General features: G+C 40.3%; 1 protein-coding gene across 4 annotated transcripts in view; it reads left to right on the top strand.

The window, feature by feature from the left end:
- Positions 1 to 5,242: 5,242 nt before the first annotated feature.
- The window catches only part of Macrod2 (mono-ADP ribosylhydrolase 2), a 1,907,927-nt gene continuing 1,895,549 nt past the window's right edge, over positions 5,243 to 17,620 (top strand). For all 4 annotated transcript variants that reach the window (XM_041670251.1, XM_041670250.1, XM_041670249.1 and 1 more), the window contains exons 1-2: positions 5,243 to 5,533; positions 10,648 to 10,764. In XM_041670251.1, the coding sequence (XP_041526185.1) occupies positions 5,488 to 5,533; positions 10,648 to 10,764 (163 nt within the window). In that variant the 5' untranslated portion in view covers positions 5,243 to 5,487. The remainder of the gene's footprint in view (positions 5,534 to 10,647; positions 10,765 to 17,620) is intronic.

Here is a 17,620-nt window from a genome sequence, read left to right as displayed (position 1 = left end):
TACTCCCTTTGTTAGTTTCCATTGCTATAGCAACACACCATCATAATTGTAGAGGGTGAAAATGATATCTGTTCTCTTTCAGTTCTTGAGGCCAGAAATCTGAAATAATAGAGTGTTGAGGTCAAGGCCAGGGATAGTTTCAGTTGGAGGCACCAGGGAAGAATCAACTTCTCCCCTTCTCTTTTGTTTGTTTGTTTTTTTTTCTCTTGTCTGGTAATGGAACTCAGGGTCGTTGGAATGCCAGGCAAGGACTCTACTGCTAAGCTAGAACTACCCCAGAACACATTCATTTTTTAAAAATGAGGTTTATTTGTTCATTTTATTTATGTGTATGGGTGTTTAGTTGCATGTTTTTATCTGCATCACATCTGTGCCTTTGACAGTCAGAGGCTATTGGGTCCTTTGTACTGGAGACAGAAGTGGTTGTATACCACTCGATCCACCTGATGTGGCTGTTGCTGTCTAAACACAGGTCCTCTGCAATAGCAGGAAGCATTCTTTCTCAAGACAGGGTTACTCTGTGGATCCCTGGCTGCCTTGAAACTCACTCTGTAGACCAGGCTGGCCTAGAACTCACAGAGACCCACCTGCCTCTGCCTCCTAAGTGGCATGTGCCATCTCCATCCCCCCCCACTTACTCTCCCCAGTGTAGTAAGCTTTCTTAATTTCTGAACCCCCAGAATAAGTTCTTTAATCTTCAATTTTCAGTTTATAGTGGCTGCTACCATTCAGACTCTTGGGACTACATTCCTTCAACCTCTGTTCAGTGGTCACTTACTTTCTTGTTTTTAGAGTCATACGCCCCTTAATGATGGAGATACATTATGAGAAATTTGTCACTGTACAAACATTATAGAATGCACTTTGCAACCATAAATAGTATGGGCAAATTACTCATCCTCACCTCCTGCTGTAGCCAACAGACAGGCTAAACAAAATGTAGGCAGCTTCTGGAAGCATGTCATGGCATACTCTCAACTTCACTTTCATAAGTAGAGAAATAGACTGTAAAAATAATTAAACATTGTAGAAAAGTTAATACATTAACCAGTATTAACAGTCACTTAGTATTTTAAACAGTTATATGTACTGTATACAATTGTATGTGCTGTCCTTTGATACAACAATAGGTTTATTTACCTCAGCTTCAATATAGACAGATGAGTGGTGCATTGTGTTATGAGGCTACAATGGCTCTGATGTCACTAGACAATTAGAACTTTATAGATCCATTATTTTATGATAATACCATTATATATTTTGCTCATTGTTGGAAAATATTATTCACTGACTTGCTGTGGGATAATGTTCTTGTACACTGTAAAGATTTGTTACTCTTATTGGTTTAGTAAAATGCTGATTGACCAGTGACCAGGCAGGAAGTATAGGCAGGGTGACTAGCCTGGGAGAATTCTGGGAAGAGGAAAGGCAGAGAGTCAGTCACCAACCAGATGCAGAGGAAGCAAAATGAGAATGTTTTACTGAGAAAAGGTACCAATCCATGTGGCTAAACATAGACAAGACTTATGGGTTAATAATAAGCCTGAGCTAATAGGCCAAACAGCTTATAATCAATATAAGCCTGTGTGTTTTGGGGGGCACTGAATGGCTGTGGGACCAGGCAGGACAGAAACTTTCATCTATACTGATGGTCCTCTTCTTGGCTAGAAGATACCAACTTTCTCTGTGTTTTAATATGGCTGAGAAAGAATATGGGAGGAAGGGAAACCAAGACTTCTATTAAAAGCGATGTCCTAAACAATTATTAACTCCAGATACAACCACATTGGGGTGGGACACAATTCAGTCCTTAGAAAAGGCCAACAAGAGCTATTGAATTTTTACCAATGAGGCTACGTGATCACATTTGACAAGATAAGCTGAGATGTGTAGAGAATGGGCAAAAGGGTGGAAGTGAATATAAAGGCAGGAGAGAAAGTGTTTTCAGTGGTTTAACTAAATTCAGACAGCATGTCAGTTGGAAAATAGAGAATTCTACACTAACCCAAGAGGTAAAACTGAGTAGGTAGAGTTCTTCATTTGATATGAACATGATGGCATAAGAAGCACCTGCTAGGCTGGTTAGGTTTTCACACTGCTTAACTGAATGAGAGATAAAGCTATTTAGATAGGGAATACTCAAAGGAGATTAAACATGGGGGAAGGACCAGCAATTCCTTTGATATCTGGAACATTTTAGGAATGTTTGAGAGATTAACTCTTTTGAATGATATTAATTTTTATAATCATTAAACACGAACACTTAAGTACTGCCTAAGTACCTATGTCTTAACACAATAAAAGAACTAGTTCTTTTAGCTTCCACGAGAAAACAAAATTTATAAAAAAAAAAAGCATAGGTAGAAGGATTGGTCCTAGGCTGGAGTGCAGCCTCCATCTTGATGGAAAGGGGCTTGGTACTTTTTGGCAGACACCTAACATTTAGCACTTTTAAATAAATTAATTTCCCCCCAAAAATATGATCTTTAATTGTTGAGCTAACTTGCAATAACACAATGAAATACCAAAGACAGTCTACTTAGGAAATAAAGTTGCCCTTTTTGCTTTATGGTTCTGGAGGTTCAAGTTCAATTCTGAAAGGTCACATTGGTTTGAGTCTCTCATGACAATGCCACATTATGTATGGAGTGTTTGGTGAAACAACCTACTTAAATCTTAGGCTAGACTGAAGAGAGACAGGAGTTTCATGTTTCCTTTTCACAGCATACCCCAATTACACCACCCTGGAGTAGTACCACTTTGAGAAGAAAGCTTTAGGACACCCTGTTATGGTTTAAATAAAAATGCTGCAGATCTACAAGTGGCTGCAGCAGGAGGGCCATGAGATCATGCTGCAGGTCCCTGAAGTAGCAGCAGGCAGTGGGCAGCAAGTCCCAAGAGAGCAGCCAGTCCCAGGCAAGGATGGCACAGTTCCCCGAGTGGCTGCAGCAGGCTATGAGTCCCAGGCAGAGAGATGCATGGTGGGTGAGAGACCTCGATGGGGCAGCCAGTCCCACAATGAGAAACAGACAGATGAGCATGCCACAAGACCATGCCACGAGATAATGCTGCAGGTCTCCAAAGGCGCTGGTCCCAGGCAGGGAGCCACATGGTGGGCGAGAGACAGAGATATGGATAGGCATGCAATGCAGAGTGAGGTTGGATATTTAGTGGGTTATGGAGGGGAAAGGGGAGAAGTGGAGAAGAGCAGAGAGAGAGAGACAAATAGAGAGAGAGAAAAAGAGAGAGGGGGAGCGGAGAGGTGGGGAGAAGGGAGAGACAGAAGCTGCCTCTTCAAGAGGGAGACTGGAAAGGAGGGACTCAGTCTGGAAGCTGGAGATCAGGAGTGGTGTGGCTTGTCTCATAAAGGGACAGGACAGATCTTACACTCTCCACATTCAAATGACATCTCTTGGTTAATGGCAACATTGCTTTGACCATCCATGAGAGTGCCATCATCTTTTTAAACTCCTCTCTCTCCGAAAGTTTATCCCATTGTCAATTTTCTCTTGGTTCTCCATGAATTAAAGCCCTTAAAATTCCATTGCAAAAATTATTTCGAGTGTTACTTCCTCCTTGCACCTTTTCTGTTTCTCCCAACATAATAATGTTTTATGGATATGGGAGCATTTAAAGAAAAATTCCAAAGAGAATATCAAAACAAATATTACTAATTTAAGATGTTGTGAATTCACTTTAACTTTCATTACTCAAAAATTCTATTCTTTACATCTCTTAGTGTACCCTTCTTTCCATTTCTTTATCATCATTATTATTTTGAATGCATTCTAGTCCTCTTTGGTGGAGGTTTGTTTAAGGTTGAAGAAAGAAAATCCCGGGATTGGGACAAGCCTGTTGTGGAAAATTACTTTAACTATGTGAGGATGTGTTACATTTGTTTCTACTGGCTTTGTTAGCAAGGTCAAGATGTTTCTTTTCATTTTTTTGTGTCACCTTGTCTGCCTAAGACACCTGATTGGTTTATTATAAAGCTGACCGGTCAATAGCTAGGCAGGGGAGGGGTAAGGTGAGTTCAAAGGCAGAGTAAGTAGGAAGAGAAATCTAGGATAGAGGAGAGAATGAGGGAGAAAGAGAGGGACATGCCCAGGGTCAGAAGCCAGCTAGGCAGATAGGAGAAGCAATGAAAGTAGGACATACAGAAAGAATGGTAAAAAGTCCCAAGGCAAAACGCAGATAAAAAGAAACACTAAAATAAAAGCTAAGTCTGAGCATTCGCAACAAATAACATGTCTCTGTCTCATGATTGGGATACTGGTTGGTGGTCTGAAAGAAAGTCTGCTACACAAGTCTGAGCTACAAAGAGACCAATCTCAAAAAAATATTGTGTTCCATATAGATATTTGACAACACATGTAACATAAACCCTAAATTTAATAAATGTGACTTTCCCAAATCCACTAAGCCAGCTTTGTGGACGAAGACAATAAAGCTGGGGTAGAAAGGGGTCCGAAAGTTCTATGTTCTAGGTCACTGTATTTCCATAGAAGATTTTCCTGCAAATGAATTTTCTGAATCACGACAGAACCACCCAGGATCAAGCTTGATCTTTGGATCAGAAGCTATTTTGAAGTCAACGAAGAATAAAAGACAACCAGCCACGGGCATTGGAATTAGCTTTGATGTAGGACTTGGTCCCAATGCATTTTGGTTGCCAGTTCTTAAAACTCTTGAGTTAGCCCAGTGTACTTTGAAGCTTTCGTAACTTCACAGAATCCCAACGAAATCCCTAACCCAAGATTCAGCAGCAGATTGCACAGGGTCTGGGATCATTTCTTTTGGTTCTATTTGCCCATCAAGAGGGAAGTGGCCGATTATCAGGTAAAACCTTTCCAGGAGAGGCAGTTACAAAGAGCTCGGACAGCTCCCAGGACCCGCGACCTCTTCATCCAGCAGAACCCCAGAAAAGCCACCTCTCGCAGCAGGCTCGGGGTCACCTGGCGCACCTGCCAACAGGCCCCGCCCTCTGCCCCCGCTCCGCCCGCTCCCTGCCGGCCGCTGCTGCAAGCCCCGCCCCGGTCGGCGCCGCGGCCTGGGGCTCGAGCTCTGGCCCCGCCCCCTCCTGCTCCCCAACGTCCTCGGCGTCGAGCCCAAGCCTGCGCCTGCGCCCTGAGGCTGTAGTCGGGGCGCGCCTTGGCTAGAACGCGGAGAGCGGCGGGCGGAGCAGCCAATGGGCGGCGGCGCTGCCTAGCGGCCGGGAGGCGGGGCCTGCGCGGGTGTTAGGTTAGCGCGAGGCGTGACCTAGTTGACAGGCTCTGAGGTGCTGCTGTGGCGGCGGCCGCGGGGCAGAGCGGGCGGGCTGAGGGGAGGAGGGCGGCGACGGGCGAGCGGCTGGCTAGCAGAGCCTTTGCACTTTTCCCACCCGAGTGTCCCCTCCATTTCCTGCCCCCCCCCCCCACACTCCACACACCCTGTCTGCCCGTGAGCCTGGGGAACTTGCAGCTTAAAGCCAGCCACCCCCACGGCAGCATGTACCCCAGCAACAAGAAGAAAAAGGTGTGGAGAGAGGAGAAAGGTAACCGGCCCCGAGGCCCCGGGGGCGGGCGGCGGGTGGGTGGGGGGCGGGAGCCCCGGTGGGGCGGCGCGGCGCCCTCCGCCCGCAGACTCCCTCGCGCCCTCTCGGCCGGTGCAGCTCCAGCCCGTGGCCGCGTCCTCGCGCGCGCGCTCACGCCCCGTCTGGCCACGCGCCGCCCCCGGGCACCTGCGGCTCGCGCACGTGCGGGGCGCACACCCCCCTGGGCGCCGAGTCGTCCCCTCCCCGGCAGCGGGTTCCCCGGGGCCGCGTGCAGGTTGGTCAGGATCCCGGCCGGGAATTTGCACGGCCCGCCCGGGTGTCCCGTGGACAGGTTGCCCGGCGGCGGGGGCTCAGGCTGCGGCTGCTGCTGAGCCTGGGTGCGCCTGCACCTGCTTTCGTCCGTTCCCCGCCTCTGCCCTCCGTCCATCCCAGCCCCGCTCCGCTGCTGCAGCAGTGGAACTTCTGAAATTTGCAACCTGCAGGGAGCATCTTAGCGGGCGAGCATCAGTGCCTTCCGAGAAGTCTGAATGGGCTTTCCCCGGCGCCGCGTTTCTCTGTTGCATCCCCATTCATAGTGTGAAGTCGCCCTGAGTAAGGCTGCTTGCACTCCGTGAATGAACCCTTCCCCGAGTTTTGTGCACACCTAGGCTTCTCCAGATCCGTTAGATTGACAGTGGCGCTGATTCCTTTAAGAAGGAGAGCTGTGCGATTTTTTTCTCTCTCCCGTCTGTCTCACCTCAGTTTCACAGACCATATTTTGATGTGTCTGGCATAGTTTTCTTCATCTTTTAACCTCTTTTATTCCCCCCTTCCCATTACAGATAAACCATGTGCATTGACTAGCGACGAAATCTGTATTAAAGGATGAAGCTGAGTAAGGGTGTACAGATTTCTCTGGACTGTCTTAAAGAGCAGGGATAATGGGGCGAAAGTTGATCTTTTTCTTTTTTGGCCTTAGCTTGTTAAACATTTTCATTTCAAGTCCCTGCCCTTTATGAACCCTTTGACCAAACAGTAGATGTCAGTACGAAGATTAGAAAGAATTCTCTAAATAGTGCCTGCTTTAACAGTGCATGAGAAAAGGAGTAAGGAGGGAAGTTTTCAAATTAACTGCAGGGAAGTCTTAACATGACTGAACAGTCCAGTTCAAATATCCTTAAAATGCTGGAAGATTTGCAAGCGTCACTGTGTGAATGAATATGAGTTTGAGAGAATTAAAACTTAAGGTGTCACAAAACAAATGCTGTTTAGAACTACGGTCTGATAACAGCGGAAGACATAGGTCACTGGTAGAGCATTCGCTGACCCTCAGAAGGCCTCTCTACACCTATCTCTGGGGAAAACTAAAGCCAGGGAGAGTTGGGGAAAGAGTCGTCTCTGGGACATAGTGCTTGTGCCTTGCTTTTGTAGTAGCAGTTTGTGTTGAGCATATTTATTGTGAGCGCTGGAAAAATCACACCCGTTTTTCTTGATGTTCTTTATATGTTAGCTTTGTATAATTGATGATGATAAAACAAAATAGTGTAAAGCCATTGACACTGTTCTCAGCAACACGAATCATTGGCTGTATAGTGAAAACTTGAGAACTATTTCTGTTATGTTAGGAAAACAGCTCCTAAAGTAGCATCTATACACTTGGACTATGATGAGCAGACATTTCAGAATCTTTCTTTAATATCTTGGTTTTTGTTTTGCCTTATGTTTCATATGAAAGGAAAATATAAAGAAATATTTTTTAAAAAAATGAAGATGCAAATGCACAAAGAATGCTTTCAGTGGAGTTATTTTCTTTTATCCCAAACTAAGCTATTTTTGCATGAAGGTTAAAGTTAAAGGGAAATATTACCAAGTGAGTTCTTTCTGTCTTCTCTGGATGTCTGTTTTGGAATAGTTAAGTGTGAAGTATCATCTGTTATTCCACCAAAAAGAAGCCAATGGGATGCATGCCCTTTCCCTTATATCCCACTGGAGGGATAAAGTACTTCTTTAATGACGGCTTAGTACTTCTGCAGCTGTTATTAAAATCTAAATGAAGGCTTACCGAGATCATTGCACTATCAAGGCATTTTAGAGACATATTTTAGTTCAGAACAGCATGTAGTAAATAGAACTCTTTATGGACTTGATTCCTAGAGAATGGATTCATTATGAAGATGAAGCATTAGCAGAAGGAAGTTTTTGGTAATGCCTGAGAAACTGTGCCTTTTGCTTTCCATTTGATTCATTCTGAAACAAGTAACTGAGGAGTTCTTAAAAAGCACACATGTAAATAAGTATTGTCCTACTACTCTGAGCTCTATTTCAGAATCATTTAATGTGTGTCTTTTCATTTCAAGCTTTGCAGTTTATCTCATTGTTTTTATTGTATTACATTTGGTGTTGTTTTGTTTTCAGTATGCACATTTACTTCCAAATAAATAGAATGACAGTCTTGTTTCTGTCTGACTTTTTGCATTTACATAAACAATGTTTCCTAATGTCCTTCAGCCTAATGTCTAGCTGTAATAATCCTGCACTGTGATCTGAGCTATGGAAGCAGTGCTTAAACCACTGAGGGTCAGTTCCCTTTTCTGACTTTGTGAGCCAATTCTGAAGTTATTTCTTTGAACCTTCCTATTCTACCTATTATTCTACAATGAACAGATGACTCTGTCTTTTTAATTCATGAAAAATTAAGTATAACAAAACAGTAGCAACCCTAACATGCTCTCTATAGTGTCATTGGACTGTTACTTTACATTTAGTTTAGGTTTTGTTCCCATTTTAGAGGTAGCACTTTTTTTTATTGTTTATTACATGTTAGATTAACCCTTGTGATCGTGCTCTTTGGTTAGTCGTGTATAGTCTTTTGAGATCTTGTGTCGTCATGTATTTATTTTTTAGGCTGTTCATCTTTTCTCTACTGTCTATAATAGTGGTCTTATGTTTGACCTTTGTTTCTTTCACAGGAATTTGTCTTGGGGTTGTGCTCCTTGTCCTCCCTGCTATTCTTTCTTCCTCCCTCTCTCCTTTCTTCCCTCTCTCCTTTATTTCTCTCTCTCTCCCTCCATTCTTTTCTTTCCCTTTTCTCTTTTTTCTTTCTCTCTTCTCTCTCCCTTTTCTTTCTTTCTGTCTGTCTTTCCTTTTCTGTCTTGCCCTGTTCTGACCTCCCTCCCTCCCTCCTTTTCCACAGGGTCTAACTCTGCATTGCTTAGGTTGGCCTAGAACTCATTCTGTAACCAAGGTTGACCCTGAACATGTGACAGTCCTCTTGCTCCAACCCCAAGTAATAGGATTACAGGTGTGAGCCACTATATCAGGCCTTACTTCCCTTCCCTTCCCTTCCCTTCCCTTCCCTTCCCTTCCCTCCCCTCCCCTCCCCTCCCCTCCCCTCCCCTCCCTCCCCCTTCCCCTTCCCCTTTCCTTTTCCTTTTTCCTTTCCTTTTTCCTTTTCTTTCCTTTAGTACCTCATAGTGTCATGGATTTCAGTTATATTTGAATGAAACTAGTGTTTCTAAAGTCATTCAGTAATGATGATGAACATAATAAGTTACCGAAGTCCTGTTTTGTGTTCTTTGCTGTTTTTTAATGCCTTATATATAAGGGTTATATCAGTTGATCTCTGAACTCATGAAAGTAGAAAATGGTATGAGGTAATGTAGGGTTAAGCTTTAGATGTACTTGTCCCATTTCAAACCCTAGTTGATACCACTCTACAAGCTCCAGGATGTTATGTAAGTTTTCTGACCTCACTCACTGCCTTAGTTACCTCACCTAAAAGTTGGGAAGAATACCTGTCTAATTCTTTCATGAAGGAATTGAAACATAAAGAGATGAGGAAATTGATCTAAGACCATATAGATTTATATAATGACTTAGGTCATAGGCCAAACTCTGTCAACCACTGCTCTGTTTTCTGTGCTGTTGGACACCCAGTCGATAAGGCAGTGGCTTTGTAAAGTAATTCTTGTTTTTTCTGACCTTCCTGTAGAACTTGATAGCATTTTCTTCTTGTATTTATTAAAGCTCTTTCCTCTATATCACTTGAACTTCTTAACCTTGACAACAACTAGATTTTATGTCATTATTCTCCTTTGTAACTGTTGTTAACTTCAACAAATTTTCTGTTTTTTCCTGTTTTCTGTCCTCTCCTTCTAGTGCCAGAAATTTATTTCTTATATTAAAAATAAGTAGCTCTTTTTCCTGCTTCCTAGTGGATCATCTTGTGCACAAACCAGGATATTCCTAACCAACTTTAAATTAGTGGTCTTTTTTTATAGAAGGAGGGCTAATGCCACAGCATCCCATACAAATCCTTGCACAGTTTCACTTTATTTTTGGCTGTTTTTCTTTTCTGTGGGTCTTCTGTTCCAGATAAAATCTTAGAGTTTCATTAAAGTATTTGCATCACCTTGCTTTTATTGTTGTTCTGTTAGTTGAAATGCCCTTACTCTTTTCCTCTTCATGGGAAGACTCTTATCTGTGCTTCGTTAGTCATGACTTGTTATGAAAATTATTTTAGTGATACAAACATCGGAAACACTTGGCACCCAGTGAGCTCTTTATAAACAGCATCTGCTTTTCTAAGATGTTGTTTTATATTTTAATCTTAAAGTGTATATATAAAGTATGTATGTTCTACCACCATAATGCTATTGCTGAATTGAGAGTACACTCTCGTTGTTGATAGCCTGGAAAAAAATGAGGAAACAGCTTTGTAGCTACCTTTCTTGTGCTATCACTGTTTGGATACACCTGTCTCAGCAGTCTGCACTTTCTTTAGTTGATACTATTTTGTAACTTACTCATTTGCTCCTCTGCGGTGGGAACTGACAGATCATTGTTCCTGAAGTCTGTGAATGCTTCACCTAATATGTGGCCCATGTTAGTCCATGATGATAGGAAGAAATGACTCATTTTTTGGGCCACCTTAGGGACTTTGTTCCTACCAGCTTTAATTTTACATTTCTTGCTAGTGTTGAACTAATTTGACCTCCTTTAACCCTCAAATATGAAATCATTAGATTGCATTAAGTCTTTGGTTAGTGTAGCATGATTAATATTTATAAATGTTTTCAGTAGTTCCCAAGATTAAAATTTAAATGCAAATGGAGACTCTGCTTTTATTTTGCAAGAACGTTTGCTGAAGATGACCTTAGAGGAGAGACGCAAAGAATACATAAGGGACTATGTTCCTCTGAGCACCATCGTGTCATGGAAGGAGGAGATGAGGAGCAAGGGCCAAAATGATGGTAAGTTTCTCAGAACAATTTCTAGGCATATGCTCTTCCTATATATATCTTGTAAGACAATTGTTGACAGATATGAATAATTGATATTCATGAAGAAGGTATTTTTGAAATAATTACTTTCATGTTTGAAATTATTGTTTGATTGCTTTTGGTTACCTGCTGTATCCTTTTTAAGCTTAGGAATGTATAGTAACATAATTAATGTTCTGAAATATACATGTTTTCAGTACAGTGTTTTTTTGCAAGTATTTTTTTTTAATTCTTTAAAAACTATTCTGTGGGCCAGGCGGTGGTGGCGCACGCCTTTAATCCCAGCACTCGGGAGGCAGAGGCAGGCGGATCTCTGTGAGTTCGAGGCCAGCCTGGTCTACAAGAGCTAGTTCCAGGACAGGAACCAAAAGCTACGGAGAAACCCTGTCTCGAAAAATCAAAAAATAAATAAATAAATAAATAAAAACTATTCTGTGTCAGATTTTAAGAGAAAATGCTATAGAGATTTACTCATTGATGGTGTGGCATTTTGAGTTTGCGTTAGTTCCATTTCTATTGGATTTTCTTAGGTTATTTTAATGGTTTTGCATATGGTTAAGATTGTATATTGCAATACAGAAAAACAACAACATTTCAGATAACTTTAGAGAATGTATGTTTTATTTGGTATGGTATTATTTTTACATGTAAAATCATTTGACAAAATTTTCTTAGTCTTTTTGGTTTGATAGAAGTCTGGATTGCATTAGAGTATATGTAGATTTTAAGCATTAAGAGGATACATGAAAATTGGTTATTCCATATCTAGTGGTCTGCCTGAAATCATATACACCCAAGCAACACTAAATGGAATCAGCAAGTTGTATTTATTTATTTTATGCATAGTATTTGCATAAATAGTAAAGTCTCCAAAGAAAAAGAGGCCATTAATTTGACAGGGAGATGGAAGGGGTCGGAGGGAGGAAAGGGAAGGAAGGAAATAATGTAATTATATTTTAATAAAAAATTTTTTAAAGTTTCTAAACAGGAAATCATACATTTAAAAGATGTTTGATATACTTATCTCAGAATTAGTAGTTATTGGTGTTAATCTTTATGTAAAGTTTAGACGAAAAGCACACTTCAGAGCAGGGAAATCTGCTTTATGAAGTGGACTTGAACTATTAAGGACAGGTGGTGTCCTTAGATTGATGTCAGTGTACAGGGTACAGAGTACCTTGGGTTCAGAAAATGAAACCCAAGCATGGAATTCTGGACAGAGCCTGTGGAGAAAAACAGCTAATTTAAGATTTGGTGTTTGTAAAGACCACACAGTTAGGGTTGAGCTATAGACACTTTTTTTTTCTTGAAAGGAGGGGCAGGAGTGGTGACATGTGTGAAGCTGAGGCTGGAGCGCAGCTATAGGTCTGACAGCTTGGACAGTTGTCCCTTCAAGGCCAATTTAGGCTGTGTAGCCAGACACTGTTTAAAAAACACACAGCTGCAACCACAACAAAGGCTTGTTAGGCTGAGTGACTGATCTTTTCAATGGGTAGGCGGGACAGTGACTTCCCTCAAGGTTTTGTGGTGTCCTAGGATGTGGAGTAAAAACACTCATCCATTGCTGGTGGGAATGCAAACTTGTACAACCACTTTAGAAATCAGTATGGTGGTTTCTTAGAAAATTGGTAATCAACCTACCTCAGGTTCTAGCAATACCACTCTTGGGCATATACCCAAAAGATGCTCAATAATACTACAAAGACATATGTTTAACTATGTTCATAGCAGCATTGTTTGTAATAGCCAGAGCCTGGAAACAGCCCAGATGCCCCTCAACAAAAGATTGGATAAAGAAAGTGTGGCACATTTACACATTAGAGTCCATTACATTTCAGTGGTAAAAAACAATGACATCTTGAATTTTGCATGCAAATGGATGAAACTAGAAAACACCATCCTGAGTGAGGAAACCCAGACCCAAAAAGATGAATATGGTATGTACTCACTTGTAAGTCGATACTAGCTATAAACAAAGGACATTGAGCCTATAGTTCATGATCCTAGAGAAGCTAAGTAACAAGGTGAACCCTAAGAAAAACATATATAGATCCACCTGGAAAGTCAAAATAGACAAAATCGCCTGACAGAATTGGGAACGTGGGGGTAGTGGGAGAAGGGATGGTGGAAGGGAAACAGAAGGGGAGAAGGGGAAGGGTGAGGAGAACTTGAGGGAATGGGATAGTCAAGATGGAGGAAGGACAGATGAGAGCAAGGTAAGACATATCTTGATTGAGGGAGCCATTATGGGGTTAGCAAGAAGCCTGACTCTAGAGAAATTTTCAGGAATTCACAAGGATGACCCCAGCTAAGATCTTCTTTTGTTTATAAGCAACTGGTATTGAATAATTAGCTCTATGCCTAGCAAAAATCTCCATTTGCTTCTCTCTTTCATTTGATTACCTTTTTGCTTACTATAGTAGCTGGTCAGTTCTCTAAGGATATTGCACATGATGTTCTTTTTAGCAAATTTGGTCTCTTGGGATAGAGTTAGATTCCTGCTGCTGGTGGAGTAGTTCAAAGAGCAGTAGCTGATGCTCAGGCTGCTATGCAGTGTTGGAATGGCAGTGTTTAGGAACTTGATTTTCTTGATGGCTTCTTCTGTTTTCTTTATTTTTTTATATTATTTATTTAGCAATTTGTGTGTGTGTGTGTGTGTGTGTGTGTGCACGCACATGTGTGTATGTGCTGTGTGCATGTGTGTGTATTTGGGGACGAGCTACATTAATACCACATCCCAGGTGTCCAGGTCAGAGCACAACTTGTAGGAGTCAGATTCCCACTTCCACTATGTGTCCTGGGAATATAGTTTCAGTTTTCAAGCTTGGTGGCAAGCGTCTTTATCTGTTGAACATCTTTATTTTATAGGTCCAGGCTACTTCTGTTTTAAAGATTCAGTCAAAAAGTAACCATATGTGGTAGAATTTTGTTGTTAGAATTCACAGTAGTTTGGTGTGTTCAGGAATACCACATGCTAAAATGTTAAATATTTTATATTTATTATAAATATTAAATAACTGCCAAATTAGAAAATATACATAGAATAACTCCTGACATGTTCTTGTCTTACATGACACTGTGTATTTAATCCTGTGTCTCAAATATGAACTTATAATTTACAAGTCATTTGCAGTTTTTTAATGCACTACTTTTTTTTTTACCTGTTATGCAGTTTTGAACCTGAATGCATTCTATGAGAAATTAGGTGATGTGATTTGAGTTGTATTTCTATTAAATAATGTTTTATTTTTTTTGTGTGTAACATTTGAAATGTTATTTGCCCTTGTCTGTTATAACCTGGAAACTGGTGACTGGCCTTGTCCTTGTCCTTGAAATGTATCAGCTCATTATATAAGTGATATTTGCTAATTTCTTCAATTGTACACACTTTATATATTCTTCATATGCACTTTCTTGTCATCTCTTTAGTACTAAGTCTTAATAAATTGTTAGTCAAGACAGTGTCAGTGCTTTAAAAGATGTTCAGCTAATTGGTGAATAGGATCACAATACATTATGTACATGCATGAAATGTCACAGTCAAATTTATTTTGTATAATTAGACACCGTGGGAAGTTGCACATATGAACTCATAGTGTTTGTGTCAGCATGCATAAGACCCGAGTAAGCTCCAGCCAGATAAAATCCCCTGGTGGAGGAGGGCAGGAATCCCCGTCCCTAGCTGAGGAGCTACTAGCTTTTGATGGTTGCTGAGAGAGATAGTTTATCTTTTTGATGGTGTCAACCCTGGCAGTCACTCATAGGTGGTTAGTACAAACTGGACTTGATGGTTTTAAAAAAGAGAGAAGAAAAGTATGACCAAAATACATTGTATGGACGTTTCAAAAAATTAATAAAAACATTATTTAAAGCAATAAATATGTAAACTAATATATGCTAATAAAATACTGGGAATTACCAAGGCCTTTGTTCATGCCAGAAAACTCTCTAACCACTGAGCTACATGTCTAGTCAATGGGTCGTTACTTTGAATGTTTGACGTGCAATTGAGTAATAAAAATAACAAGTCCTTATAATTATTTTATTCAAATATCAGAAAATATTCTTAGAAAATGGTTTTGTTAGAAGAAAACCTTACATTTTGTATCTTCTATATGCTTATATTCAAATCTGATCATAGATGTCATTTAGAAAACATCAAACTCTAAAATTATGAGGTTGCAGACTGTAATCTGAATTACTTAAACATTTTTCAAGGTAATTGAAATATTTTGACATGTATAGGTTGATTAAAGAGCAGAGGCACATTTATAACCTTTAGCTTCTTTCATATTAAAGTTAGGATGATAGCATAAAAGTGCAGTATTATTGATTCTCCTTTCATTTGAACTAATTTCTACTCTTAAAAATTATTACTGTGAAAAGTGATGGCCCATCAGATATGATACTGCTTGTCTGTAATTCCAGTATCCCAACTACTTTAGAGGCTGAAGCAGGTAGATTTTAAGTTACAGGTTTGTCTGGTCAACAGTGTGATATCTTTTCTCTCAAATTTTTTTTTTTTAATGAGAAAGAGAAAAAAATTAAGCCCTAACCACTGAATCCTTTACTCGCTTTACTTTGAGATCTAATTTGAGTAGAATTTGAAATCCCGGTCAGTGAATGACTTATGTACCAAGCTGAAAAGTCATGTTTAGAAATCATCAAAAAAAATCTCTTTCATTTTGACATGGTTTTTAAATTTTATTTTTAATCATATTCTCTGGTAATTTTATATAGGAATGTAATGTGTTTTGATTAATATCCTCTTTCCCACTATTCGTCCAACTCCTAGGACCACACGTGTCTCTAGTCTTTAGATCTTCTTTTGTTAGTATATTTTAATCATCTTTCAATATTAGTATATAATCGAGTACTTTTATTTTAGTAAGTTCATAATTACCACTTTTGGATAACAGTATGTTTATTAATTATAAGAAACAAGGAAATTAGAATGTAAATGCTTATGCTACAGAAGAGTATATGGAGAAGCATGTGGGTATAGAGTTTTGTATGACATGCAGTACTTTGCTTTTGTTTTTCCTTTTCCCCCCTTTTATTGAAAGTACATGTTTTCCTCACATACCCTGATTATGATTTTCCCTCTCTCTACTTCTCCCAGTCCCCCCTCCCAATACCTGGATCTACTCCCTCTCTGTCTCTCATTGGATAACAAGCTTTTAAGCGATAGTGATAAAATATGATAAGCTAAAAAAATTCTCACAAATTGGAATTGGACAAAAACAAACAAACAAACAAACAGAAGGAAAAGAGTCAAGAGAAGGCACAGGAATTAGAGACCCACTCCTTGGCATACCCAGGAATCCCATAAAAACACAAACTGGAAGCCATAATATATATGCAAAGGACGTGATGCAAACCTGTGTAGGCCCTGTGTGTGCTGCCCCAGTCTCTGAGTTCATATGCGCTTTGATCACATTGATTTAGAAGGACTTGTTTTCTTGGTGTCCTCCATCCTCTCTGACTCTTACACTCTTTCTGTTCCAAATAAATAAATAAATAAAAAGCAAAAAACAACATAGCAGTAAAAGATTCCTAGTGGCATTTTGCTATGCTCATAATCAGCACCCTGCTTAGTCATCATCAGAGAAGCTTCCTCCTGCAGCAGATGGGAACAAATATAGAGACCAGTAGCTATACATTATGCAAAGAATAAGAGACCTTGGAACACTCAACTACAAACAGTTGTCTCCATCTAATCCTTCCTACCAGGGCTCAAGGAACCCTATGGAAGAGGAAGCCGAATGAGTTTTGTTTTTAACTGAATAGCTGTAAAAAGTGAAGTTGGTGCTGGAGTGGCGACGGAGATGGCCGGTGTGTGAAGTGCTTGCTATGCTAAGGATCTCTAGAACATACCCAAAAGTCCAGTAGGCATAGTGACTGACTGTAATCCCAGCGCTTGGGAAGCAAGTACAGGGGATCCCAGGGCAAACTGACTACCTAGATTAGCTCATCAGCAAATTGAGAGTCCTTGCTTCAATAAATAAAGTGGGGAGGAGTAGAGAAAGACTCTCAGTGTCAATCCTGGACCTCTACTTGCGTATGTGTATATGTGTCTGCAAACACATGCACCTGCACACATACAAACATGTATGAACACCACATGCACAAAAGAGAAAAATAGAAGTACTATTTCAGACTTTTATGGTATTAATTACATTATTTTATTAAATGTTGGATTATGGTTGAATGATAGAATATATTTGAAAATGACCAAATAGTTTAGAAATGGTATTAAACAGGATGGGTTTAATCCAGGCATTTAGGAGTTCTGGAGAGGTAGATGCAGAACAGGTGGGTCCCTGTAAGTTCAAGGCCAACCTGATAGACAAAGTAAATTCTAGGCCAACCCGGGCTACACAAGTGAAATGTTTGAAAAACAAAAAACTACAACAAGAAACCCAACCAACAAACAAAAACAGGATGGAATTTATAAAAATCTAAAAATTAAAAAGAAATATTCCTTAATTTCTGTTTTGATCTTTTTTTAGATTATATTCAGTTTGAACTCTGTAGTTTGAAAGTGAAATAATCTACAGAAACAGAAAAGAGCCAAGCACTGTAGTTTCTTGGATACAAATCTTTTGAGTGTATGTGATTTTATTCTTCCTTTGTAACTGATCTTAATGTGAATTTGATTTTAAAAATACTCATTTTGGGGTTGAATTTTGCTCAGTTCTTAAGAGGACTGGCTGCTTGCAGAAAACCTGAGTTCAGTTCTCAACATCCATTTGGTCTGTCCACAGTCACCTGTAACTCTAGTTCCAGGACATTCTGCACCCTTTTCTGACCACTATGGGTACTG

This window comes from Microtus oregoni, unplaced genomic scaffold (assembly GCF_018167655.1).
Source record: "Microtus oregoni isolate MIOR12 unplaced genomic scaffold, Mior012 000020F_ref0000438, whole genome shotgun sequence".
In the NCBI taxonomy this organism is placed as follows: domain Eukaryota; kingdom Metazoa; phylum Chordata; class Mammalia; order Rodentia; family Cricetidae; genus Microtus; species Microtus oregoni.
The sequence above is the reverse complement of the archived record's forward strand: the minus strand, read 5'-3'. Positions and strand labels throughout refer to the sequence as shown.